Genomic DNA, 22989 nt, shown 5'->3' on the forward strand with positions numbered 1-22989 from the left:
CATCACAATTTGTTCCGGGGAATAGTCGATTTATAGAGAGAGATTCCACTCGACTTGCAGAATCAAAATTAGTTTGATAATAAGGGTTTTGTTACCCTTTGTGTATTGTGTTGTCGGAGCTGGGTTGGTAGCCCCGTGATCAAACATGCGTCACGGCCAACAACCATTTACCTTATAATGTCTAGCAACTGCAAAGCTCAGCACATACGACCATAGCTATTAGACAACTCGGGATCCCGTCCGCTCTCCGTTCGATAAACTGATAAGTGCTGAATTAGTAGTTGGGTCGGTGACGACCAGCGAATCCTCGGTGTTGTATGTTTTTCTTTTTGCTATTCGACTCTATGATCATTATATGCTATATCTAAAAACATATGGCTGATCGACATCTGATCCTTCATCGCTTCTTGAAGGGTGTGTCTCTTCGGTAGTGCCATGAAGTGGAATCGCCATAGACTCTTTCATACCCGAACACTCCCTCAACCAAATTCAAAATTGCAGCAGCAGATATGTTGTAGATAGGTCCATATCTGTTCTCACAATGCAGGGTGAGTTTATCACACTCGAGTCCAAAGCCAGAGGCGGCGTGGTTGAGTGTGATCTCCACCGCAGGAGGCTAGGATGTGTTAGATATGTCCTTCTCAAAATGCTATGAACGAGGGAGATACTGGCCTTATCTACACGATTGACGTTGGTCTTTGTCCATCTTTTCAAGTACTCGGCCAAAACTTCCAAAGTTTGGCTGTGACTACATTCAATTTCAATCTTGTAGCTCCTGTTTGATGCCGAGGTATACACGAAGAGATGATAGGGAGCTTGCTGGAAAAGTGCACTAGGCTTCGGCATAGTGTTGGGGTCTGGGAGATAATCAACAGCTGGTGCTTGATCGCCTGTTTTTGGAGGTTTCGCAAGCTCTTCTTCTCGATCTTCTGCTCCAACATCTGCCCATTCATCACCCGTGGTGGAGTGTATGGGCAACGTCTTGGACGGCCGATTTTCTTCGAAGCATTCAAGGAGCTGTTCCTTAAAGAGACCGAAATACTGAGCTGGCTGGTGTATTAGATCTTTGGGGATATACAGAATGAATCCAAGTTGTGCATCGGACCACTTGGTTGAAGGTCGTTGATTCTCTGATACCTGCGATATACCATGTCAGCTCCGAACCCGCATCAACTATGAGTAACATACCTCAACCGTCAAGTTCAACCTTGAAGTCAGCTCTCTGACTTTCGTAAGGACAGTGTCCGTCCAAGCCTCATGAGCTTCATCATCAAGCAACTCGGTGAGTGCTTCAAACCAAACATGAACGAAGAATGCCACTGAAGAAACCAGCTCGCCCTTGTCTTCCCAAAAGCTCCCCAGCTCGGACACAAGAATTTGCCATTGCGGTTCACAGTAAACATCAAGACCGAGCACGTCTTTCAGTTTTTTCATAGACTCTTGAGCACGACATTCGGGCTTTTCCCAATTATCGCGGATCGAGACTTTGGCCTTCAGTGGGCTGATAGTTGCGTGAATCAGTAAACCAGCCAATGAGAGATAGGCGCTGTCCAGGCCAACTTACAGAGACATGGTTGATGCTATGCTATAGAATTGAGAGGTCGACCTTGAGATGAGCAACATCCACGATAAAGCGAGAGATGATGAAATGAAGTCAGATCTCCATTATTATTTACCTGTCGGTTAAGTGAACCCCTGAAGTTGATACTCCTCTTTCTGCCAAGGGAATGCGGCTTCACGCTCGTCGGGGTATCACACGCTAAGCAGCGCTATGTTTTCAGCTGGGCGTTTTGGCGTTGTAAGGCAGATTAAAAAACAACCATCACCGCAATTTCTCCCCAACATTCCTATCTGCACCCTTCCAATAGGGCTTAGGCAGCTACACGCAGGGTCCTCAATCTAGGCAGCTCTCGGCATGGGGAAAACGCCATGTGGCTATGGGTAACTTGGTCAACTCTGCGAAATGCATGTTTGCCCTTGACTCCAGCACGTGCTATTGGCCACAGGCTGGATTGAAGCCTTGTCATGGCAATGGTCGGCGTTGTCAAGTGCTACACGCTTGCAGCTTGACTACTGTATACACAGTCTAGCTTCAGATAATACCGGCACATCAGTTGCCGGTTGAGACTCTGAGACTAGGCTGATATGGCAGGTCGTCAGGGGTTCAGATGCCAGAAACGAGCATAAAAGCCAGTCTCGCACCGCAAGACTCTGATCTGGGTATCAGCAACTCTCTAAACCAGTCAACCAACTCACAACTAAGATCTCCTTCTTCTGTCATCATGTCTCGACTTCCACCTGCTGAGAAACTACCCCTTGCTGTCCGCAAGAACAGTAGGTATCTTCCATAGACCAGCCGTGATGATATCACTAACAAGGCTCCAGTCCGAGACAGCTGGGAGAACACCAAGGAGGACCACGAAAAGAAGCTCTCAGAGACTCTTGGTCAGCCATGGACTATCAACATTGATCCCAAAGCCCTCTATCCTTATGCCGAAGAGGGTTCCTGGGGCCACACCTCCATGGGTGATCTCATTGTCAGGTTCGTTTCCCTTTTAAGCCGTACGCCTTGGTCGTTATCAGCAAGAAGCATGTCTTAGTGGATCAAGTGGCCATCGTTAATAACTTGCTAACTGTTACCCCTTCTGTTTAGCTATGTTGAGGGCGTTGAATATCAATTGAAGTACTTCATTGAACAAAATGGAGATGGGGCTAAGGATGAGATCAACGAAATCTGCTCCGGCCATGTCCTGACCATGGACTTTGATGAGAAGAACACTGTTTCTTACTGCGGAACCAAGGTTGGTCCTGAGGGTGAACTCATCATCCTCTTCACCAAGGGCAACTTGGGTACCAACACCAACTATGCTGCTGACACCAACAATCTCACCAAGGCCTTGAACGAGGCTCCTTCTACTGTTCGACCCATGAGCTTTGTTGCCAGGGCCTCTATCAGGAGCGACTATGACCCCAACGTTCAGCAGATCCAGGAGAAGCTGAACAAGATCCTCGGTCAAGAGATCACCATCGTGCCTAACTTTGAAGCTAACTTTGAAAAGCTCAAGGGCAAGGCTAGTGCTGATAGCGGTTGGGAGCAAAACTTTGGAAGATCTCATTTCTCCTATCTTGAAGGCTTGGTCTCGCAGCTTGAGTATGACAAGTTCGGTGAGGATGATATGCTTCAGGAGGGACTCCTCGAGGCCATGGACAAGCATGCTGTTCATGTCCGCGTTGTAGACAAGACCAAGAGGTCCTACAACGAGACTGTCATAGAAGATGGTATTCTCTACCTTCAGGTAAGAAGTTTTGCATGTCTCTTTACGATATGGGTGGGAGCTAACATGGATAACAGACTACCCCTTCAGACTTTGGTGTTAACGTTCATCAAATTTCAAATGATATTGTCAATATCCTGTAGACTAGAGGGGCCTCCATAGCTTACACTAGACAAGGACATATCTATTAAAGGAATTAATACATGGTTCTCGGGCGTATCATTTAACCAGCGTGCTGAAGTTTAAGAAATCCGAATATAGTACGATAATCAGAACGGTAGAGTGACAAAGTGTTTATAGTGATCATGTATAATGCACAGTAAGGGGAGAAGTCCTTCTTGTCGCTGACGGTGTCTGGTTGAAGGCAAAAGATATAGGCCGGGAGTCTGATCCGTTACAGGTGGCCCTGCCAGACTGGTCACTGGTCACACAATGCAATTGGGGCGATTCTTGGCGAGCATGCACGTCGTGGGCGTCTGGAGCAGAGTCATCGGCCAAAGCAAAAAGATTGAGTCATCCTCATCAAAGGACAAAAGGTCAGGACCGAGCGTGGATCGAACACGCGACCTAGGGATCTGCAATCCCTCGCTCTACCGCTGAGCTATCGATCCCTGACTTATTTCCGTCTTTGACGATGTTGGTTGTGCATATATGTCTTAGATGCAGACGTGGCGTTGAGGCACAAAAAAGGACACGACGCCAAATCGTGGGGTCGTTGTGCTGGCAAAAGAGAGGACCGAGCGTGGTTCGAACACGCGGCCTAGGGATCTGCAATCCCTCGCTCTACCACTGAGCTATCGATCCTGTTCTTGGTAATGGCGTTATAACTTTGATATATATCCATTCCACTCAGACAATATTTCCAGCGAGGCTTCAGGGTAAGAAAAATATTTTATCCTCCAAAGTTGACCTGGAAAGGTTTTGGTGTTGGTATGTACAGTCCTTGAACTTGCGAAGAATGAATGAGGATGAAAAGTCTGCGTTGGAGTTGGACTTAGGCTGTGGTTATACAGACCTGTTGTGTCATTACACCCACAATTGCGTGCCGGGGTTCCCGTGATAATCATGGATCATGTCATTGTGTTGTCTCGCGCCGCTTCTCACAGGACGATTGCCACCTCCGATGGCACATGGCCAACTATCGTGATTTCATGTCAGCTTTAACAGCAAGCTACCGCCAAAATCTTTCACTGGAAAAACAGACCAGCTTGTCATAAAAGCTTACATAAAATAATAAACAATCCCCAACAGGCAAATTGTTGGTATTCCCAATCAGTTGAAGGTTTGTAGTACAAGTATTTTGTGAGGTGCTGTAAGTGCTGAGAACAGTAACCGTGTGCACAGTTTTTAACGATATGCCTAGTCGACTAAGTAATAACCGTAAAATGGCCGAGAAAATGCGGATTCTATCATCGAAAATGTTTCATCTATTTGACTGTCGCATAGCCATAGCCTACAGGCATCTCAGGGCTCTCCGTACTTGACTCCAACCTGGAAAGTCTGTCAGCCAACAGTCCAAACTTTGATGCCCAGCAGACGCACAGAGATATCACCAACAGCGCTTTGACATGGAAGCGACCCTTCAATATTAAATATATTACTCGAATCTCCTGCTGCGCCTACTTATTGACCAAACCTTACTGCTTCATAACGTTCCATTCCTACCATTACGAAGTAAACTGCCGCTTAGCCAATATTGCGGAGCGAAGTGCATTCAATTTCCAGGGAGGTATGAACTCGACCCAAAGCTTGAGTTTTCGAGGGAAAATTTTCCGAGTCCCCCTCTCTCCCTCTTATCGCGGTGACGAAAGTGAAGTGTCGATCTCTCTTTGGCGAGATTGGACTCCAGTTCCGAGCCAACTTGGCGGATCCGAGGAGATGACAGGATGAAATATGAGATGATCCCACTGTATAAGTTCTGTCTCATAATGGGAGCACTTTGTAATATCACACGTCAATGACGTCGAAGCCGTGATTTGGTAGCATCGTCCCGAGGGTAGCTGAACTCGATTCCATCACAACCCTGTCAATGTCAAATGACCAGCAAGGCAATTGGGCTCGTCCAAAAGGAGTCCAACTGTTCAAGAAAGTTCAAGAGGCGCACTCTGAAGGGGGCAAGTGACAGACTTCGAAACATGAACAGACAAAGCCGTTGTCCTCAACTAGTTCGCAAACGATGAAGTTTGTGAACCAGCCCAGAATTATCAGGTCTAGATCGCGAATGGGGCTTGAAGGGGCACTGCTATTCAATATCCTCATTGGCTAGCCATCTTTTGAAGCTCTGGTGTTACCCGTAACTGGCAACATGTGTGTTAGTGGCAGCAAACAACTCCTGGAACTCGTGTCCAAGTGGCTGAGCTAGGGTATTCATCTAGACCGGACGCTTCAAAAGCCGTTGCATGACGATATCACAAGTCTCAAGAAGGAGAAAGGAAAAAAAAAAGGACAAACAACCCTTTGACCCAGCCGGAATAAACTCCCCCTTGACTTGCCGAGGCAGAAAGGGAGCGCATTGCCTGATATGTCGAGTCTTTACTCAAATGGGCGACTTGATTCAAAGGGTCGTGCCCTTGGCGGAATAGTGCAGTCGATCTTGCGAGCAAACGGGTTAGAGGGAGCTGATCTAAGTGTTGATCTGTATGACTGCCGAACGGTTTCCGAGGACTCTGAATCAAGCACAAACAGACTACGAATGTTGAGAATTCTCTGTTGGATGCAAATATTCTCGTATTAAGTTCGTAAGCTGACTGAGATGGTCAAAAAGAGTACTCTGTCGGAAGTTTACAGCGCCACATTCTGATTGTACCATGTCGCCGTTGGGACGGCATTTCCACTTTTCGATCCGCCAAAGGATGCAATTTCTGGGGGCGAATATTACTGCAAGGGTTCAGCAAGGGTCCAAGTATTGCGATGAAGACTCGATAATGCCTCCTCAGCAGGACTATTCGATAATATTTGAACAAATATTATCGATAGAGGCTTCAACTATAGTGATAGTCGAAGAACCTTCCATGCTCACTAGACTAGAAGCATTTCTGACTCGAGCAGCTTCTCTTCCTCTTTCCTCATCATCTTGGCGTCCCCGCTTGAGGCTTTGATTCGTCTGTGCGTCGGCACGAATGAAACCGAAACAAACGGTTCTGAAACAAGTCTGACGTGTGAACCGTCTCTCGAAGAAAGTCTCTCTCTCTCTGAATCCATCCAGTCTCGTCTAGACCGAGGGCTCGAAGAAGAATACGAGGACAAACACGCCGTTCAGATGCCACAAGGAATGCTGTACTCTACGTGTTGTAAGTCTTCCCGTTTCAAGAGCAAACACAGCAACTTCAACATCTCTTGGCTCGTGTGACGTCAGGCCCAGACTTTGACAAGAGACGCCCCTGATGATCATTGCGGAGCCCATCCAATGGCTTGGCCCTCTTCTCACGACATGTCGGTGCTTTCGTATTGTGATGCGCCGTCTTGACCAGACTCTGAGCTAGTGATGTGCATTAAATATCCCCTTCTGTAAAAAGATGCTCCATAGTAGTCTATAGTCCCTCTCCCTGATCGTCCTGTCTCTCTACATCCTTTTCCTCTGCCCTTTTCCCCATACTATCTACCCGATATCTTGTGCATCCCCTTCATTTTTATTAAATCCCTTCTCCCCGTTTTTCGGTATTCCTTCCTTTGTTCCCATTTTCGACAGAGGAGCAAACATTTATCAACACTCGTTTCAGTTGTGAATACAGAGGAAAGCTGTGCTCCCTCGCCTTACACTTGCAAGACTGTGCTGTACACTCGACGCTTGACTCCATCAAGACACAAACAATACTTGGACTCTCTTTCATCTTTACTACTTTTACTTGTTCAAGCGCACTCTTTGTCTTTTCATCGATCATCATCGCCTGCATTACACCCTCATTAATTCACTTGTCGCGCATCTCAACATCGAGACAACCATCACCTACGACACCTTCATTTCCCGTTTCCACAAACACTTCATCACGAAACGCCGATCAAATTCCTTCCATTTTCAGAAGCATTAAAAATCGATCCATCTCTCACAAACAACTAATCTATTTGATCATCCCCAAACATCCCATCTGTTCGAGGCTTATACTCAATCTTGCCGCTGAAACGATCTTCCCAAGGCTAGTTTCACTAGAACACAACGCATAAACCTTTCTTGCCCACAACCAGCTTCAATTCGTCGTTCGAGACCAAATCCTTCAGTGTGTTGGGTCCCGTCAGCCTGGTTGTCAGCACCCTAGCGCGTTTCAACTGAGTTGCCAGTTTATTGATCGAATGATATCAATGCTTGGTGCTTGAGCCAAGTCACAATCATTCAATCATATAATTGAACGTGTACTCTCGATACCTTTATCGTCGAAGCATTTCTTTTCCGAAAAACTACAGCTCTTGCTGTTAGACATAAAACAACACACTTTCACAATGACTGGACAATCTACAAGACGATGGCTCCAGCTGTCTTTCCTTCTCATGGCTGGTTCCGCCTCAGCAGGATCCCTCAAGCTGTCTGACTTTGAGTCTATCAGTGACAAGTCATTCCCAGAGACCTGTGTTCAAGCCTACGATACACCACTCTCTCAATGCACCCCCAAGGACTTCACTGATGGCAAGGCATGCAGTGCTGCTTGCAAGGATTCAGTTCAACAAGCCCAGGGCTTCATCCAAGCATCATGTGGTGATGTCTCAGCCAGCTCAGAATCACTTCTAAGCCGCGGTCAAAAGGGCAATCTTGTCGCTGTTCTCTGTCGAGATGCTGATGAGCCTCAATCGGAACCCGAGTCTGCACCTCAGACTCAGCCTCAGACTCAACCCAAACAGGAGCCTGAGCCTGAGAAGACTCAGCCCCCAGCCACAACAACGACCTCTGCTTCCTCTACCAAGGTCTTGAAGAATGTCTTGATTGAGACTGGCCACACCTCTTTAGATGAGAAGTCAAACGGTAGTCTAGATGGACCCCCTCTGTCTTCCGTGGACGAGGACCTTGCCACCAAGAGCACTGTTCTTGCAATCGACACAGATCAGCCCACTGGCTCTCTTCCCATGCCTGCTCCCCCTAGCATGATGACCTCTGTGACAAGGCCAAGCGTTGCTAGCCACACCGCAGCGTCAGCCAGCGAGGAGCCAACTCCTACGCCCACAACAGCTGGTGGCTCTGTCCATGCTCCCAGCTTTGGGTTCATGTGTGCTTCTTTTGCCATGTCTGCTATCATGTACATGGTCGTCAACTAGAGAGAGTTAGCTGGCAATTCATTTTCAATGTTGAGGGGTGTAGGACCACTGTACTTGTTTGACCGAGGGAGTTGGTAAATTTCTGTAACAACTTGAGATACAACTCAACGGAAGTGAGAGAAGCTCACGTCGTTATGCATTTAGATAGCCGGAAAATAACAGAATACCCTTCAAGATCGAATTCGTAAAGACTGGCCTGGGATACATGTGATTTGAGAAAAGTGGTATATGATGCCCAGTGGTTTGCCTTGAAGTTTATCGCATGGTTATTCATTGTGATCGAGTAACACATTCGCGTGGCGCCCAGTGAGTTCTTTGTGTTCACAAAACTCTGTAGCACGAAATATGCGTTACTCCATCACGATCAAAATGAAGCTATCGTCACATCATGTTCTTGTGCATTTGCACCACCTGGTACGTTTTTGCCTCTTGGCGACTTCACATGAGAGCTTGGCCCTTGGCGCCGAGTGACTGGCGAGCCTGGGGTGCATCTCCGGGCCTCTTGGCTGCACCAAAATCCAGGGTCCATTAGATCTCCAAGAGATATCCAAGACTTGCAAAATGCAACGTCAATTGACGTTTCTTCAAGTTTGGTGCTCTCTTCGCAACGTGCAAGACGTTGTGTGTGAGAGACATGATGCCCTCATAAGTCGCACAGGAGGTTCGCAGATCCCTTTTTAGAATGAGCGGTGTATTAACCTTGCGGTTATTGCTGTGGAGTTAAGAAACCCAGATTCAAGGTGAAAAGAGCCTGAAGCTTTGCTGGAAACAGGGTAGCGTGTTTTCTATCATTCTCACTGACGTCAACAAACCAAGGCGATTGTCAATGGGTTCAATTTGATCTTGCGGATTTACAGTGACATTGGATGGAGTCTTGCCTGAATGATTCTGCCTTTAGACTTTCAAGGGCTTGGGCCAAATGCTCCTGATCTAGACCCCCGAGAACCCTAACTAGACCGTTTTCAACGCCGCGTTTATCAACCATTGGCAGCTCAGGCGTTTCATGACAAATAATAAGCATAAAATCGATCTCGCAGCTCGATAGGGAAATAAGGTTGTCTAAGGTTATGGCCGTCGGAGCGGTAAAAAATAACCTTGATTTGACAGACCCTCAAACCATGTGCGAAAAACAACAGAGCCTGGGAGCTGGGGTTCGCGCGAAATTTTAGTGGAACAGATGCACAAATCAAGAGAGGAAACAAGAGCCGGGACGTTTCTCTTTCGGCCGCCTTTTGCAGCGAGAGAAGCGCCTTGAATGGGCACGTTCTCGCGGGGTGACGATGCAGCTCGACATGAACGTTCATTATTGACGATGATCATGCTGCGGATCAGTCTATCACTCAAGACGATGAACAAATGACTCGAGATAATAAAACCGAGGTTAGCGCTGCAAAGTCGTCATTGAGGGAATGCTATAGTGCCAAGAAATACAGGTATTGGCTGGAGGGTCTTCAGGTGGTCATATCCATTGCCCGCAAACTTGTTCCTTGTGCTCATTTTTCTCCGTAGGGAAAATGTCAATTCGTGTTGGAGACCGAAGGACAGGGTTCTATCTCTCGTACGGAACTGCCGGGTTACAGTATGCGAACGCTGCTTTTATCGTTTCTGCCAGGCAGCTGAAAGCTATTCAAGCAATCAACGGCTAGCGGCATATCTCGTTAGTTATTTCCATATCATATATAAGACAGCCTGATTGCTCTTGTGAGACTATTGATTAGACGTCGCTAGGCTTCGGATGCCATTCTCATTGAAATTTGATATAAGACAAGTGCGTGTATATATGTGGGTGAGCATATGGGATAGCGTATTAGGGAAAGATGTTGAGGCGAGAAGTGGAACCAGACCGTTGTGATTGAAAATAAAGTCATGGCGTTTGACAAGGGAGATGCATGGAGGACAGGACGAGCTGACGAGTAAGACAAGGCTTATTGAGATGTGATCTGGGCCATTATCGTGAGACTGTATTTGAGTCTTGATTTGAAGGGCCAAAACTGGATTGAGCCTATATAAGTATATCCTAGAGTTTGTTTTACAATATCAGGTTTGAAAAATTGAATAGAACAACACAATAGACCTCCGGTGTCTTGGTATATTGCCGTCTTGTCCGGCTTGGGTGTCGTGAAGATTCTGGATAAAAGCAGCGGCGCATCAAATGGCCCCGCGGAGCCCCCACTGAGAGGCTCTTGGCGGTACTTGATCCGACTGGGGCCCCCTGTTCCTTGACCATGACCTTGTGGTTCACTGGTTGTGTGTTGCGTCGTGAGATGGATGGATGGCTGTCGATGGTGACGATCCCCTTGCTCGTCAATGAACCTCGATTTTTGCGCTAGAAGACGCCCCCTCCGGAGACACAAATCTCCAGCCGATGAGGTTAAAAAAAACTTTAGTGAAAGCCGTTGGAGATTTTGAACTTCTATCGTCATCCTTCGTGGCTGTATTCTGTTGAGAATACCTTATCTACTCTCCAGATTCACATCGATAAGTCTCGCCCCGCCAAGGCCTTTGTGGCGCCGAGTGGCGTACCATCCCGGCTTTACAGGCATTGTTGCCCTGTGACGACACTGTTCAAGGCCTGTGCCATTTTTGAGCCCGGCGCCGATTGACGGGGATCAAACGGTTCGCTCTTTGCGTGTTGATCTCGGCCGTTGAGAAATTCTTTTTCTTCCTTCCCTACAACAACAATTGACTTTAGACCAACTGTTCCTGTTGACGGTCTTTCCCTCTCGTCTCTCTTTTACTACCTTACTCCACCTCGTGGACGTTGCGCTTCTCTCGCATACGAGTTGCCAACAACAATTGATCGCGGCGTCGCCGCCCGATTTCCTCCCTCTCGCGATAACGTTGCTTTGATCGCTTCCGAGATCGCGACACTATCAGTATCGAGTGCCATCAAGGCCAATCGAACGACCGAACCTCTTGTATTCTTATTCCTATAACTCAACATGGCGTGGAGTCATCTCGACATCACCAAGCCGCACTTGGTGTACATTATCCTCGGCGGCTTCACTTCCCTTTTCATGCTCTGCTCGTCCTTTATCAAGGAGCGCATGTACATTGGTGAAGCCACAGTTGCTACCCTCTGTGGCGTAATATTCGGTCCTCATGCAGCCAATTTGATCAATCCCCAAGAATGGGGTTCGACCGATATCGTTACCGTCGAGTTCTCCCGAATTGTTCTTGTTGTTCAATGTTTCGCCGTCGGGGTCGAATTGCCCAAGTTCTACATGGAGCGCCATTGGAAGTCTGTTGTCTTTCTTTTGGTCCCAGTAATGACGTTCGGCTGGCTCATCGTCAGTTTGTTCATCTTCTGGATGATCCCTGCATTGGATTGGCTCGATAGTCTTGTTGTGGCTGCGTGTGTCACTGCTACTGATCCTGTCCTGGCATCATCTGTGGTAGGAAAGGGCAAGTTTGCAAAGCGAGTCCCTAAGCATCTTCGAGATTTGCTGTCCGCCGAGTCTGGGTGCAACGATGGAATGGCATTCCCCTTCATTTATCTGTCTCTGTACCTTATCCAGTACAAGCGAGATGCACAGGATGTGAGCTTTCATTTCGTTGTGTATGTTCTTCTCTACGAGTGCATCTTCGGCGCCATCTACGGTTTTACCATTGGTTACATCGCTCGCCATGGTATTAAATTCGCCGAAAAGCGCGACCTCATCGATCGAGAGAGTTTCCTGGTCTTCTACTTCGTTGTTGCGCTCTGGTGTGCCGGCTCTGGTAGTATCCTGGGCATGGACGATTTGCTCGTCGGTTTCGCAGCAGGAGTTGGTTTCTCCAACGACGGTTGGTTCGGTGAGAAAACTGAAGAGTCGCATGTTTCCAACGTTATCGATCTTTTGCTTAACTTGACTTATTTCGTTTACTTTGGAACCATCATCCCGTGGTCGCAATTCAACGATGGTCGATTTGGCATGATGGCTTGGCGTCTTGTGGTCATCGCCGTTTTTGTCCTTTTCTTCCGCCGGATTCCTATCATGCTGGCCCTCAAACCGTTTATACCGGATGTCAAAACATGGCGTGAAGCATTGTTCGCTGGTCATTTCGGCCCAATCGGCGTGGGCGCGATCTTCGTTGCGATCTTGGCACGAGCTGAATTGGAGCATGGCGAGCCGGTACCTTTGGCGGAGATGCCACCCGAGAATACTGATCATTATGAGCTCATATATCTCGTGTGGCCGATAGTGTGCTTCATGGTTGTCACGTCGATTCTTGTCCATGGCTCCTCAATTGCCGTCTTTACCCTTGGAAAGCGTATCAACACCTTGAGTTTGACCATGTCTTACACAGCTGCTCCCGAAGATGGACCATCTTGGATGAACCGACTACCCCGAATCTCTTCTCAATCCAGATCTCAAGCTAGATCCATCTCTGAGGCGTCCATCGACGAAGAGAAGGGACCCCAGCTCCCCCCCGATGCTCTGGTTCCTCCCAATGGGCCTTATAGTCATCTTTTACGCAGACAGCGAGACCAAGGTGGCAGCCGCTCGTCATCGGTTGTGTCGCGAAAGCGCAAGCACAAGAACTGGGATGACAATGGCCCTGGTGGACCAATTGCTCAGTCTGCAATCTTCCCCCAGCGACAATCATCTACGCCTTTATCCCCTACAGAACAGTACGAGCAAGAGGAATCACCCTCACAAGGCAACACCGAATCAACTTTGGCGGCTGATGATAGCTCCAAGGAGAAGGATACCGACAAGATTGAGAAGGCAGATGATAGCCCTGCCGGCAGCAGCGGCCAGAAGACACCCCCCAAGCCTGTGGATGTATACGAGGAGGGCCATGATTTGATATTTGAGAACAAGGACGGGGACGTTCTTGATGTCGAACCCGCCCCCGAATCTCACAGACAAGACGAAGACCATGTGCCCATCACAGCCGTTAAGCCTGGCCACGACAAGCTATGGACTATCTCTGGTTTCAAGAAGAGGGTGGGTGAAGTCTACAACACTGAAATGGAAAAGCGCAAGGAAAAGGGCCAAGATCGACGACACGAACCTGCCAGAGCCTACCAATTTGGAAACACGGTACGTGCATTCCTAGGATTATGTCAAGAGATTGAGCTAACAAAACATAGATTATTGTCGAAGACGAGGACGGTGAAGTCGTTAAAACCTATGAACTGCCCACGACCAAGGGTGAAAACTCAGAAGCTGGCCCTAGCACCACACCCGGCGAGAAGACAGCAGCCAAACCTGGTTGGACCAATTTTGGAGGTGTATTCGGAGGCAACAGCTCAAATGAACAGACTAGGAAGAAGTCTATTGCGGAGAACCAAGCAGCCGATGACAAAGCCATTCGATTCACAATTGGCGGTGTTGGTCAACGCATGACTAAGGAGGACTTTATCCGTGAAGTACAGAAGCTGGATTCACGAACAAGGAGGGAAGTTGTAGAGCAATCGTCTGCCTCGCAAGCCGTCAAGAAGGTTGCCAAACAGGACCTGCCACCTGAGACTGCAATCAAGGTTGCCAAGGCTGCTGAGCATCACTCTAGCGGGAAGGCGAAGGCACCGGAGGCTCCAGCTGCATCTCTCTCCCGGCATGCAGGCCCTTCGAGCCCATCCAAGCCGTCCGAAGAGCAGGGTGAGACAGCTGTTGAGCGCAAACGTCGTCTCGCCGTTCTATCAGCTCAGGGGGACGATGAGCGCGAGGAAGAGACTGGCGAGACACCCGCTGAGAGGAGGAGAAGAGAGGCTGCTCTGGGTGTAGGCAATGGAGGTGATGACAGTGATGACGACGAGGGCACCGAGAGAGTGCCGCCTGGTCGACGAGGCATCACATTTGCTGACTCGACAAGGCCCAGCAGGGGAAGAGCTCCGAGGTAGTGGATGATTCCATTTAGAGCGGGTTTGTTTGCATTTTCTTTTTCGCATAGATAATGATATCCAGTATGATTCTACTGATGATAAGGAGGTGTTAATTGCATCGTGCATCACATAGCGCATTGTATATGAATCATGTCATCTTCTGACCTAGATACATAAAATCAACATATACCCATGTCCACCTCTGTTGAGCCTGATTCCTCTCCGATGTACTCCGTATTCACCATTATGTGGCCTTATGAAGTTTGTAATCACAACATGAAAGGACTCTCATTCGGCATCACGTGTCGTATCACGTGAATGACAGATGGCTGCTCAGGGGTTTCAGCTCTCAGCTGGACTGGACCTTTGGCTTTTCTCAATATTCCATGTAATTGGCTGACGGTGATTTAAAATGTGCTTGCCGGGATTCTTTTCTCCGTAACATATACCAGAACTTTGATACCCTCCCTCAACCCTCCGTCTGACCTGTGAGACTCAATGGACTCCAGTGATGGCCAGCAAGACTCGCCGCTCTCCATAAGCGCTAACGTCGCGGGCATGTTGACATTTGTCGTTGCCATTGCCGCAGCCTTCTATGCTCGTCTGACATTTCTTCGAAATAGCGACGATGAGTATTTCCGCGTCAAAACATCTTTGTCGTGGTACAAAACTGAATCCACTTGGCTGGCGGATCTCGTAGCAGCCATAAACGCCCAACATGAAGGTTTCCATGCACACCAGCCCGAATATCAGATGTACAACTTTGTCATGGATGATCTATTGAATCTGGAGCAGCGTCTTCTCGATATTGTCGCTGAGACGGAGGCCAAGGCGAGTGTTGGCGACGAAGGGCAATCATGGACACTCATGCCAAGAAGTTGGAATGGGCGTACAACAGTGGCCATGGCATGGCTGCCAGTGAGGACGAAGGCGTTGGAGCTCGTGAGACAGCGTGAGGGTCTGACTGCGAGAGTGCAATTCATGCAAATGAGCATGATCTCATCTCGATTACGAGATCTGGAATCTAGGACGAAATGGCGAGAGATGAAGATGGATGAGAGCTCACGTAAACTCGAATCTTTAGTCGAGAGCCAGAGGGATAGGATCCATCGATTGGAAGACTTGGTAAGCCGATTGACACATCGTGATCGTTCCGGCCTTTCGAGAGCCGGGACCTTGACAGATCTCGCAGTCAAGAGCATCGAGTCAATCGAGCCGGCTGAGATTGGCGGTTCCGCCACAACATCTGAGTTAGGAGATACAATTAAGCCCAAGAAGTCCACAGAAGAATAGACTTTGTTTATCGGAAACCGTATCCATTCTTGTAGGCATATGCAACTGCAATGCATAAACTCGGAAACGCCCAAAGGATGTCCATCTCGACGACCGCCCATACCCACAAGCAGCCCACAGGAGGAGCTTGTTTCATGACTGCTATGTATCCGTAATTGTTGCTGATGTGGATGAGGTAGCAGCCGCCTACGGTGCTCGCGACAAAGAATATGGCTTGACGAATAGTCTCTTGGTATTCTTGAGGAACAAGCGGGAAGAATGACTTGTGGGAATAATGCGGATGTAGCACATAAAAGAGGCCGATGAACACTAAAGAAACATCATGTTAGGAGGAAAATTCGTATAGATCGGGGATATCTTACAAAGCCAAGCTGTCAAGGTCCTTTGGACGATGGCGAACCAATCAACGTCCATCGCATATTGTCGCTGTACTAGGACATCAAATGTAAAATGCACGGTGGCAATGACGCCAGTCCATAGTATTGTCTCAAAGATACGTTCTGTGCGAGGGGACAAGAGGGGTCCTTCGCCGTTGAGCTCGCGTTGTCTTCGATCGGCTTCTGCGAAGAGGTCGCGGCCCTTTGCGAAATCGACGAGTGTTTCCTTACTGGGACCAGATCGATCTGGCTGCTGAAGTTTAATGTCCTTAACAGACTTTTCTTTTCGTTGACGGGCCATGGTCGGCAGTTGATGGTGGTTGTGTCGTAAGATGAAGCTCTTGGACAACTTTGAGTAAAGTTTGAAGTTGGGGTTCACCCTTAGCAGACCAGGTTAACGTCAACGTCAACAGGTTGCCCCAATAGGCTTAGCTCATGACGCCGGAATGGAAGCTTCGGGCCCTGCCGTGCTCAACGCCACTACCCAACCTTCTGTAAATTGAGGGGCTCCTTGAGCTTCAGCTAAGGCGTCGGGACAGTCTAGTGAGGCGGTGAACCGTTAGGCTCAGGTCTATGGGGGGTTGCCTTAGCGATTGGCATCTGCGACCTCGTGAGCTCCTGCCCCTCCATGACCAAGTTTCACTTGTTATTTCTCGCGTCTCGTGCCACTTTTGTCTCAGCCATCACAACTCGTTTATGACCCGGGTCACGACCAGCTTCCGACAGGAGCCAAGTTTTCGCTTCTAACAATCCAATTGACCTTGGTATAGCTTCTAGTCTCTGCTCACAGCTCATATAGACCTTGCGCTGCTGTAGCGATCATCATCCACATCCATCCGGTACCCAATAGCCGAAGTCGCAGTTCTCTAGCACTCTTGTCGCAAAAGTAACCGTAGCACCGTATTCGAAGCGACTGCAGATATGAACGTTCTTCACATCTTCGCCGGCCTCGCCGTTGTGGTGCCAGGCATCTACATGTTCACAGCCAGCACTGCCCAATCGACAATCAAGAACAAGCGAGTTTGTCTCTTGATTGCGCATCCCGACGACGAAGCCATGTTCTTCTCCCCGACCGTCCTCGCCCTCACACGACCCGAGAACGGAAACCACGTCAAGATTCTATGCCTAAGCACTGGTATGAGCCGACTGCAGCGACCCGTGCTTTGCAGTCGCATAGTGATGCGACTACACAAATTGGTTGAAAGCAGTTTTGGCTGATGGTGACTTTGGCGTGTTATAGGAGATGCCGACGGATTAGGAGAAGTTCGCAAGAAGGAGCTGGTCAAGAGCGGCCTGGCGCTGGGACTGCAGAGCGAGGACGATGTTTTTGTGGTCGACAACCCGTATGTTGAATACCCTAGTCACTGTCACCGACACTTGCGGCTCAAAAAAAACTGACTGATACCTCACTTATAGCACCGACTTCCCCGACTCCATGACGAGAATGTGGGACAAGAACCTGATCGCTCGTCTGCTAGGAAGCACGTTTGCGCCCAAATTTGGCCAGGAGCGTAAGAACAATCTGAAGCCCACTGCCAACATTGACATCCTCGTTACATTTGACAGCAATGGCGTGTCTTCTCATCCCAACCATATCTCTCTCTACCTGGGTGCCAGATCCTTCATTCAGGCCCTTACCACCGCGTCCGAGTGGCCGAGCCCCGTCGATCTATATACTCTTTCCACCGTAGGCATTGTGCGCAAGTACTCTGCCTTCATGGACTTTGTTCCCACGCTACTCTCATCCATTGGTGTCAAGGACCAGGATAAGGAGCGACCCGAAAGTCTAGTTTTCATGAACCAGCTCGTTGGCCGTGGTGCCTATGGCACTGCTTGGAGCGCCATGACCCAAGCGCACAGAAGCCAGATGGTCTGGTTCCGCTATGGCTGGATCACTCTCAGCCGGTACATGGTCATTAATGATCTACGTCTTGAAAAGGTTAAGCCACAGTGACGAAAACGAAAAGCAAAGGAACCGCATGGCACGGGGAGTTTGGAACGTATCTTACATATTCACTATTTGTCTGTACGACCTTAGCGTACGATTTACTTTTGTATCTTAACTGCATGTAAACATGAATTTACGAGAACAGGGCAGGATGTCTAGAATGCAAAATGCTCAATGGTTAGGGTCTGGTGGGACAAGCATGAAACATTAAAATGATATTATGCATTACGAATACCATGACCTGATGGTTCTAGTGTTCCGTCTACCTAAACGTCTTGAAGAAAACATAATTTCTGCGGAGCTCTTATCTCATTAGGTCCCCTTGATCGGCTTCTTCTGCATAACCTGCTTGAACACTTGCAGTGCGGTCTCAGGTTCTGTTCTTTTGTCAGCCGGTAATCTTGGGCAATGTCATAGGTACTCACGATAATATGGCACTGAATGTCCGGCCTCCCAAACCTTGAGGAAGGACAGATTCTCTACCGTCTTGTATCGGCCATGGGCTGTGCCGTTGACCGTGTAATTGCTGAAGGGCGCTGCTACAAACTTCTTCTGGCCTGGCCACTCGAGCGCATAAGATGCCCATAGGACACCCTCCCAGTTGCAGATCCAATCTGTTAGATGTAAATCAGTTTCTGTTCTACTTGTGTCACAAACTACCCACTTACCAGTATCTCCAGCCCACAGAAGCGTGTTGATACCACGCTTCACAACGTCTGCCAAAGGCCCGACATATGAACGCGCACCTGTACCATGTCAGCATTAATCTTTAGCTTTGCCATTACAGGGGTACTGACCATCTCCCGTCGTCGCCATGTTTGCATAAACTGTGTCACTGCACTCGGCGAAACGGGTGTTGGCTCCAATCGCATCCATAACATCGGCCCGCGTGAGATACTCAAGGAACGTCTCCGGCGGGTCAACATCATCCCTGCCGATACGCACATCGTAAACGTTGAAGTCGGTTCTGCCTGCAATCTCGAGGTTGGTATACATTTGGGTGTTGCATGCATCATCAGCCTCTGCGCATTCATCATCTTGACCCTCAAGTTGGGTGCAGTTGTTGATGGCGGGTAGACAGTACTTATTGTAGGCGTCGATGAAACGAGTGAGAAGTTTGTTTTCAAGAATCTGTTTGTAGGGGTTGCGGTTGGCATATGTTGCATAGGATTTGAACTGCCGCTTAGGATCGATCCAGCCGTTGTTGATGCCCAGCGCTACCATATCGATCTTGTGGCCTTCAGCATCACCCTTCTCGATTTGGTCATTCTTCTTGAGGAAGTAGTCGGCGAATTCAGGGCCATAGTGTCCACCGTAGGATTGTGTAAAGAGACCAAACTCTCTGGATTTGTACTTGGGAAACCGGTCCATGAAGACTTGCATAAACTTCCAGATATAAGGGGCAGCTTGTGCTGTAGAGTTGACATCTTCGGTTCCAACACTGAAGCCAGTACCGATTGGCTGATCGATGTAGAGCATGTTCGCGTACTCGTTCCAGGAATGAGGGTTGAGAGTTGGTTCAGTGTCGTTATTGACAAAGTGACAAGGCCCATGCTCTGTGAAGAGGCCTATCATTGAGGAACACCCAGGACCACCGTTGAGCCAGATAGCGAGGGGGGCCTTCTCAGCATTGTGACGAGCTTCGAAGAACCAGAACCACATGCTATGGTTTTTTCCTATATCAACATTATTACCAGGGACCTCGGGGTATTGAATATGATCGACTTACCAACAGACAAGTATCCAGAGTATTGGCCAACACCAGGTGTCGTCTCGCAGATTCCTGAATTGGTCACATACTCAAGCTTCGAATTGGTAGCGGCATGCTTGAAGACAGTAAGGCCATGGCGCTCCAAGGTTCTGAACTGTCTACTATCAGGAGCAATACCACCGAAGGCACTGGCCGATCCGATGAGGCCTAGAAGAGCAGTCGAGATAGACGAGATAGACGAGATAGACGAGAAGCGCATTTTAATGACGTTGTAGGATCACGCTTCCGCAGCCCAAGTATGAATAAACAGGCAGGAGTTTATCTATTTATAAAGCATCCTGTCCTGCCATTGTGGGACGAGATCCTGGTTACTCGCCGTTGTCAGGATCTACATTCTAGGTTCTACAATAAAACGGGCATTGATCATTCAATTGTTTGTTTTTATTAGGCTAGACTGTTTCTCCAATTGATTGCAATGTTCCAAATCTGTTGTGACGTGCACCTAAAAAGGATGTGCGCTTGGACGGATGTGTCCAAGCATGGGAGCTCCGTTGCTTCAGATTTCGGTGCATCGCTTTTCGTTACTTGGTCTGTGGACATACGGCGGATTTAAATTGTCCGTAGCGTAAAGGATCTGGAGGAACGCGAATGTAACTCAAACATTGGTTGTGATCGTACAGAGTACGTTGAGGAAACATTGCCCTTGTCCTGTCTATCAATAACAATTCCTTAATAGGTCTGATCGGCAGGGGATTTACTGAAAGGGGTATTCCAGCCGCAGAGTCCTACCTAGAGAATGTCTTTACCTCAAGCCCGAGCATTTCTCCCTTCAGCCAAAACAAATCAGAGCCATACATGCCGGGGCAGGTTTTGGTCAACATTGACTCAACGTGAAAAGCGATCCGAGCGGGTGGAACGATACATCAAGCAGCCTGAGAGGCTAATAAGCGGCAGTTTGCAGGTTCAACAGATAAAATCTGATGGATTGTTTTATAGCATGAAACAGCATTTATTGATTGTAACTTGACGTATATCTTGAATGTGTTATTTAACTTCAACGCTTTAATTAGCTGTTCATATTAAAATTTGAATACGATGCATACATACATAGATACGATGCACAATCAAAGGTGCGCAGCTGGACCTACTGAGAGAATTAATGAGATATAGTATAGTCTAACAGCGTCTTGTCTATTCGACAATTTTATCAACAAAGAATCATGGCGGCGATATTGATGTTTGGTGGCCCAAGTGTCAAGTCTCGATAGGCGCATGTCCTAAAGCAGTTGACAATAGGTCAGCTCCTCAGCTAGACGCCATTTCCCCTCTCCTACATAATGAACCACATCTCTCGTATCTTCATCCCATTTGTGATATCCTAGAAACCCCCGTCAAGTCAAAATGTTTTCCGGTGATCTCGCCTATGTACGCCCAGCTACAGCGCATAAGCGGCGAAATGTCATGTCAATCGCTCTTCATGATATGAAACCCGTGAGAACACACGAGACTCCGGCTGAGTGCTACACTCCAGATGAGGACACAAGCCACAAAGAAATCGCCGATCGAATGCTGCATCAGAGAAACGGCTTGACAAGAGGTCAAGAAGCAACGGTGTACACACTGAAAGCTCAGTTGCACGACAGCGCCTTGTCCACAGCCTAAACACCACTTGGCACGCAGGCTCTTGCTTGTGGCCTTGCAAACACCTAGCTTCTACTCGTTCATCCTGAGCATTGACAAAGATCTTCTATTCGTATTCTGGGGCTGTTTTTGGACATCCCTCTGCTTGGCTTCAACCCGTTATGCTCCCTGCGGCCCAGTTCCTTTTCACAACAAGGAGACAACGCCAGTGGAAGATTGTCAGAGGATTTCATCAGCAGGACAGAATCATTGCGATGGTCTCATTCATAAACCTTTTAATGGTAGAGCTGTGCATCAAGGGACAGGAATTGAAGCACCTGCGTGCTACAACAGTTCCTAATGCGGGACGTCAACAGGTGGTCGCTTTGTATATATCGGGTTTCAGGAACGTATACCCACGAGATTTCAGAGCTTCTCGTTTAAGAGAAATAAAGAGCACTTTCAACATCATTTGGATTGATGGTCACCTACGCTCCAGTTTGCGTCATTGGACTGCTCTTTCAAACGGGTTCAATATGTGAACAGATGCACCAAATCTCTGCTTCGTTACCATGGTCTCAATACGTGCCTGGGAAGTCTCGGTTCTTCTTAAAATCAGCTATCGAATGGATGTCAAGGGGAAAGGTATTCCATGACGCAGTAAAGAGAATTGTCTGTGATAGGATCCATGGATGCAATATTAATTACGTTCTTCACAATGGGAAGACTCGGCATGTCCTTAAGGAGCAAGAAAACTCCTGACCTTTAGCTGAGGCGCCAAAAATAGTTAGGTAGTCTCAAGGCCTATTAAGTCTTCTGGTCGTTTAGGATGGAGGCTAGCTCATTTATATCAACTTTCCTGCGTTCCCATTTCCCTCAGACCATGTAAGAGTCTTGCGGCGAGGACGGATCGTACATCCGAATTCGGGTGTCTAGAAATAAGCATAAGATAAGCTTCTCGACAATCAGAGCCAAGTATATTTAGCCGACCTGTCGAGACTGGCCTCTTGCATGGATCGTTTTGATGTGCCCAATTGGAAAGAGATGATGTCCATAAATCTGCAACTGATTCCTCAAGACCCCAAGAGTCTCCAATATCAAAGGCAGACAAGGTCGGACATTATTTATGCGGCCGAGTCATTTTCCTTAGGCTGCGGGATATCTCCCCCGACTTTATCAGCCACCCCGCGGTTTCGGGCCTGCGGGGGAGCGTTGAAAGCCGGGCCGGCCAACCAGCAGCGACTGGGAGTCCGCTATTGGCATGACGTGTTGAGGTCCGCAGTGAAAGTGACTGGGGTTAGAAGATTAACCTTTGGCAAGACAAGGATAAGGAAAACGATATCTCCAATGAGAAAGGTTTGTGTAATTCATGATCACACCAGTTGTGAAGAGACTTCTTTGAACTTGATCAGGAACATCATATGATTGTTTGTCTTTTGGATACATTCACGGTTATCTTGGGGCCAAAAACGCAGTCTGTCAATCATCTCTTGGCACTGACGTTCTTGTGGATTTTAAACCCGCAACGTCTTGGCGCTCGTCCTGGTAAGAAGTGAAGAGCATGGACTGGGCCGGTAAGAAAGAAAGGACGGAATGACACAAGTCAAAGCATGTCAGACAGAGCATATTGAAGAGAGACCTGAAAGGGAGTCAGAGTCAGGGCCAAGGGAGAACAGCACCCTCGGGGAGAAGCCCATAGCAAAAGTGAGCAA

General features: G+C 48.1%; 10 protein-coding genes and 3 non-coding genes across 13 annotated transcripts; 8 read left to right on the top strand and 5 right to left on the bottom strand.

Moving 5' to 3' along the window:
* The first annotated feature begins 206 nt into the window (after nucleotides 1–206).
* On the top strand, nucleotides 207–322 carry FOIG_04114. The gene has a single exon (XR_004093424.1). It is a non-coding gene; the product is annotated as a 5S ribosomal RNA (ribosomal RNA).
* FOIG_04115 (uncharacterized protein) lies at nucleotides 284–1896 on the bottom strand. The gene is made up of 4 exons (XM_031202202.1): nucleotides 1565–1896; nucleotides 1189–1501; nucleotides 673–1137; nucleotides 284–616 (listed from the first exon to the last, which is right to left on the bottom strand). Exons 1-4 carry the CDS (start codon nucleotides 1621–1623, stop codon nucleotides 398–400), a joined length of 1056 nt encoding a protein of 351 aa, XP_031067649.1. The 5' UTR covers nucleotides 1624–1896; the 3' UTR covers nucleotides 284–397.
* Nucleotides 1897–1956: 60 nt separating this feature from the next.
* FOIG_04116 (uncharacterized protein) lies at nucleotides 1957–3595 on the top strand. Its single transcript, XM_031202203.1, has 4 exons — nucleotides 1957–2334; nucleotides 2386–2542; nucleotides 2654–3296; nucleotides 3353–3595. The coding sequence occupies exons 1-4, from the start codon at nucleotides 2169–2171 to the stop codon at nucleotides 3416–3418; spliced, it is 1032 nt and encodes a 343-aa protein (XP_031067650.1). The 5' UTR covers nucleotides 1957–2168; the 3' UTR covers nucleotides 3419–3595.
* Nucleotides 3596–3814: 219 nt separating this feature from the next.
* Nucleotides 3815–3886, bottom strand: FOIG_04117. Its single transcript has one exon. It is a non-coding gene; the product is annotated as a tRNA-Cys (tRNA).
* A 121-nt stretch (nucleotides 3887–4007) lies between these two features.
* On the bottom strand, nucleotides 4008–4079 carry FOIG_04118. Its single transcript has one exon. It is a non-coding gene; the product is annotated as a tRNA-Cys (tRNA).
* Nucleotides 4080–6792: 2713 nt separating this feature from the next.
* FOIG_04119 (uncharacterized protein) lies at nucleotides 6793–8749 on the top strand. The gene has a single exon (XM_031202204.1). It carries the CDS (start codon nucleotides 7710–7712, stop codon nucleotides 8514–8516), a length of 807 nt encoding a protein of 268 aa, XP_031067651.1. The 5' UTR covers nucleotides 6793–7709; the 3' UTR covers nucleotides 8517–8749.
* A 2216-nt stretch (nucleotides 8750–10965) lies between these two features.
* On the top strand, nucleotides 10966–14543 carry FOIG_04120 (CPA1 family monovalent cation:H+ antiporter). The gene is made up of 2 exons (XM_031202205.1): nucleotides 10966–13546; nucleotides 13597–14543. The coding sequence occupies exons 1-2, from the start codon at nucleotides 11459–11461 to the stop codon at nucleotides 14344–14346; spliced, it is 2838 nt and encodes a 945-aa protein (XP_031067652.1). The 5' UTR covers nucleotides 10966–11458; the 3' UTR covers nucleotides 14347–14543.
* A 178-nt stretch (nucleotides 14544–14721) lies between these two features.
* Nucleotides 14722–15621, top strand: FOIG_04121 (uncharacterized protein; the record flags this gene model as incomplete). Its single annotated transcript, XM_031202206.1, has 1 exon — nucleotides 14722–15621. Exon 1 carries the CDS (start codon nucleotides 14827–14829, stop codon nucleotides 15619–15621), a length of 795 nt encoding a protein of 264 aa, XP_031067653.1. The 5' UTR covers nucleotides 14722–14826.
* A 7-nt stretch (nucleotides 15622–15628) lies between these two features.
* Nucleotides 15629–16299, bottom strand: FOIG_04122 (uncharacterized protein; the record flags this gene model as incomplete). The annotated part of the gene is made up of 2 exons (XM_031202207.1): nucleotides 15629–15930; nucleotides 15984–16299. 2 exons carry the CDS (start codon nucleotides 16297–16299, stop codon nucleotides 15629–15631), a joined length of 618 nt encoding a protein of 205 aa, XP_031067654.1.
* Nucleotides 16300–16519: 220 nt separating this feature from the next.
* On the top strand, nucleotides 16520–18296 carry FOIG_04123 (N-acetylglucosaminylphosphatidylinositol deacetylase). Its single transcript, XM_031202208.1, has 3 exons — nucleotides 16520–17133; nucleotides 17239–17341; nucleotides 17415–18296. Exons 1-3 carry the CDS (start codon nucleotides 16920–16922, stop codon nucleotides 17950–17952), a joined length of 855 nt encoding a protein of 284 aa, XP_031067655.1. The 5' UTR covers nucleotides 16520–16919; the 3' UTR covers nucleotides 17953–18296.
* Nucleotides 18040–20035, bottom strand: FOIG_04124 (carboxypeptidase D). Its single transcript, XM_031202209.1, has 5 exons — nucleotides 19676–20035; nucleotides 18744–19622; nucleotides 18615–18692; nucleotides 18372–18560; nucleotides 18040–18323 (listed from the first exon to the last, which is right to left on the bottom strand). Exons 1-5 carry the CDS (start codon nucleotides 19914–19916, stop codon nucleotides 18259–18261), a joined length of 1452 nt encoding a protein of 483 aa, XP_031067656.1. The 5' UTR covers nucleotides 19917–20035; the 3' UTR covers nucleotides 18040–18258.
* Nucleotides 20036–21058: 1023 nt separating this feature from the next.
* Nucleotides 21059–21319, top strand: FOIG_04125 (uncharacterized protein; the record flags this gene model as incomplete). Its single annotated transcript, XM_031202210.1, has 1 exon — nucleotides 21059–21319. The coding sequence occupies one exon, from the start codon at nucleotides 21059–21061 to the stop codon at nucleotides 21317–21319; it is 261 nt and encodes an 86-aa protein (XP_031067657.1).
* Nucleotides 21320–21459: 140 nt separating this feature from the next.
* Nucleotides 21460–21819, top strand: FOIG_04126 (uncharacterized protein; the record flags this gene model as incomplete). Its single annotated transcript, XM_031202211.1, has 1 exon — nucleotides 21460–21819. The coding sequence occupies one exon, from the start codon at nucleotides 21460–21462 to the stop codon at nucleotides 21817–21819; it is 360 nt and encodes a 119-aa protein (XP_031067658.1).
* Nucleotides 21820–22989: the final 1170 nt, after the last annotated feature.

This window comes from Fusarium odoratissimum, assembly GCF_000260195.1.
Source record: "Fusarium odoratissimum NRRL 54006 unplaced genomic scaffold supercont1.5, whole genome shotgun sequence".
NCBI lineage: Eukaryota > Fungi > Ascomycota > Sordariomycetes > Hypocreales > Nectriaceae > Fusarium > Fusarium odoratissimum.

Excerpts from the sequence above, each read along its gene's own strand:
- FOIG_04119 (XM_031202204.1), top strand. The coding sequence starts at position 7,710 with ATGACTGGACAATCTACAAGACGATGGCTCCAGCTGTCTTTCCTTCTC.
- FOIG_04120 (XM_031202205.1), top strand. The coding sequence starts at position 11,459 with ATGGCGTGGAGTCATCTCGACATCACCAAGCCGCACTTGGTGTACATT. Across the intron at positions 13,547-13,596 it reads CCTACCAATTTGGAAACACG|ATTATTGTCGAAGACGAGGA; the intron begins GTACGTGCATTC and ends AACAAAACATAG.
- FOIG_04116 (XM_031202203.1), top strand. The coding sequence starts at position 2,169 with ATGCCAGAAACGAGCATAAAAGCCAGTCTCGCACCGCAAGACTCTGAT. Across the intron at positions 2,543-2,653 it reads ATGGGTGATCTCATTGTCAG|CTATGTTGAGGGCGTTGAAT; the intron begins GTTCGTTTCCCT and ends CCTTCTGTTTAG. Across the intron at positions 3,297-3,352 it reads ATGGTATTCTCTACCTTCAG|ACTACCCCTTCAGACTTTGG; the intron begins GTAAGAAGTTTT and ends CATGGATAACAG.
- FOIG_04115 (XM_031202202.1), bottom strand. The coding sequence starts at position 1,623 with ATGTTGCTCATCTCAAGGTCGACCTCTCAATTCTATAGCATAGCATCA. Across the intron at positions 1,502-1,564 it reads ATAGCATCAACCATGTCTCT|CCCACTGAAGGCCAAAGTCT; the intron begins GTAAGTTGGCCT and ends CGCAACTATCAG. Across the intron at positions 1,138-1,188 it reads GGTTGAACTTGACGGTTGAG|GTATCAGAGAATCAACGACC; the intron begins GTATGTTACTCA and ends GGTATATCGCAG.
- FOIG_04123 (XM_031202208.1), top strand. The coding sequence starts at position 16,920 with ATGAACGTTCTTCACATCTTCGCCGGCCTCGCCGTTGTGGTGCCAGGC. Across the intron at positions 17,134-17,238 it reads GATTCTATGCCTAAGCACTG|GAGATGCCGACGGATTAGGA; the intron begins GTATGAGCCGAC and ends GGCGTGTTATAG. Across the intron at positions 17,342-17,414 it reads GTTTTTGTGGTCGACAACCC|CACCGACTTCCCCGACTCCA; the intron begins GTATGTTGAATA and ends CCTCACTTATAG.
- FOIG_04124 (XM_031202209.1), bottom strand. The coding sequence starts at position 19,916 with ATGCGCTTCTCGTCTATCTCGTCTATCTCGTCTATCTCGACTGCTCTT. Across the intron at positions 18,693-18,743 it reads CATGGCGACGACGGGAGATG|GTGCGCGTTCATATGTCGGG; the intron begins GTCAGTACCCCT and ends GACATGGTACAG. Across the intron at positions 18,561-18,614 it reads TCTGTGGGCTGGAGATACTG|ATTGGATCTGCAACTGGGAG; the intron begins GTAAGTGGGTAG and ends TACATCTAACAG.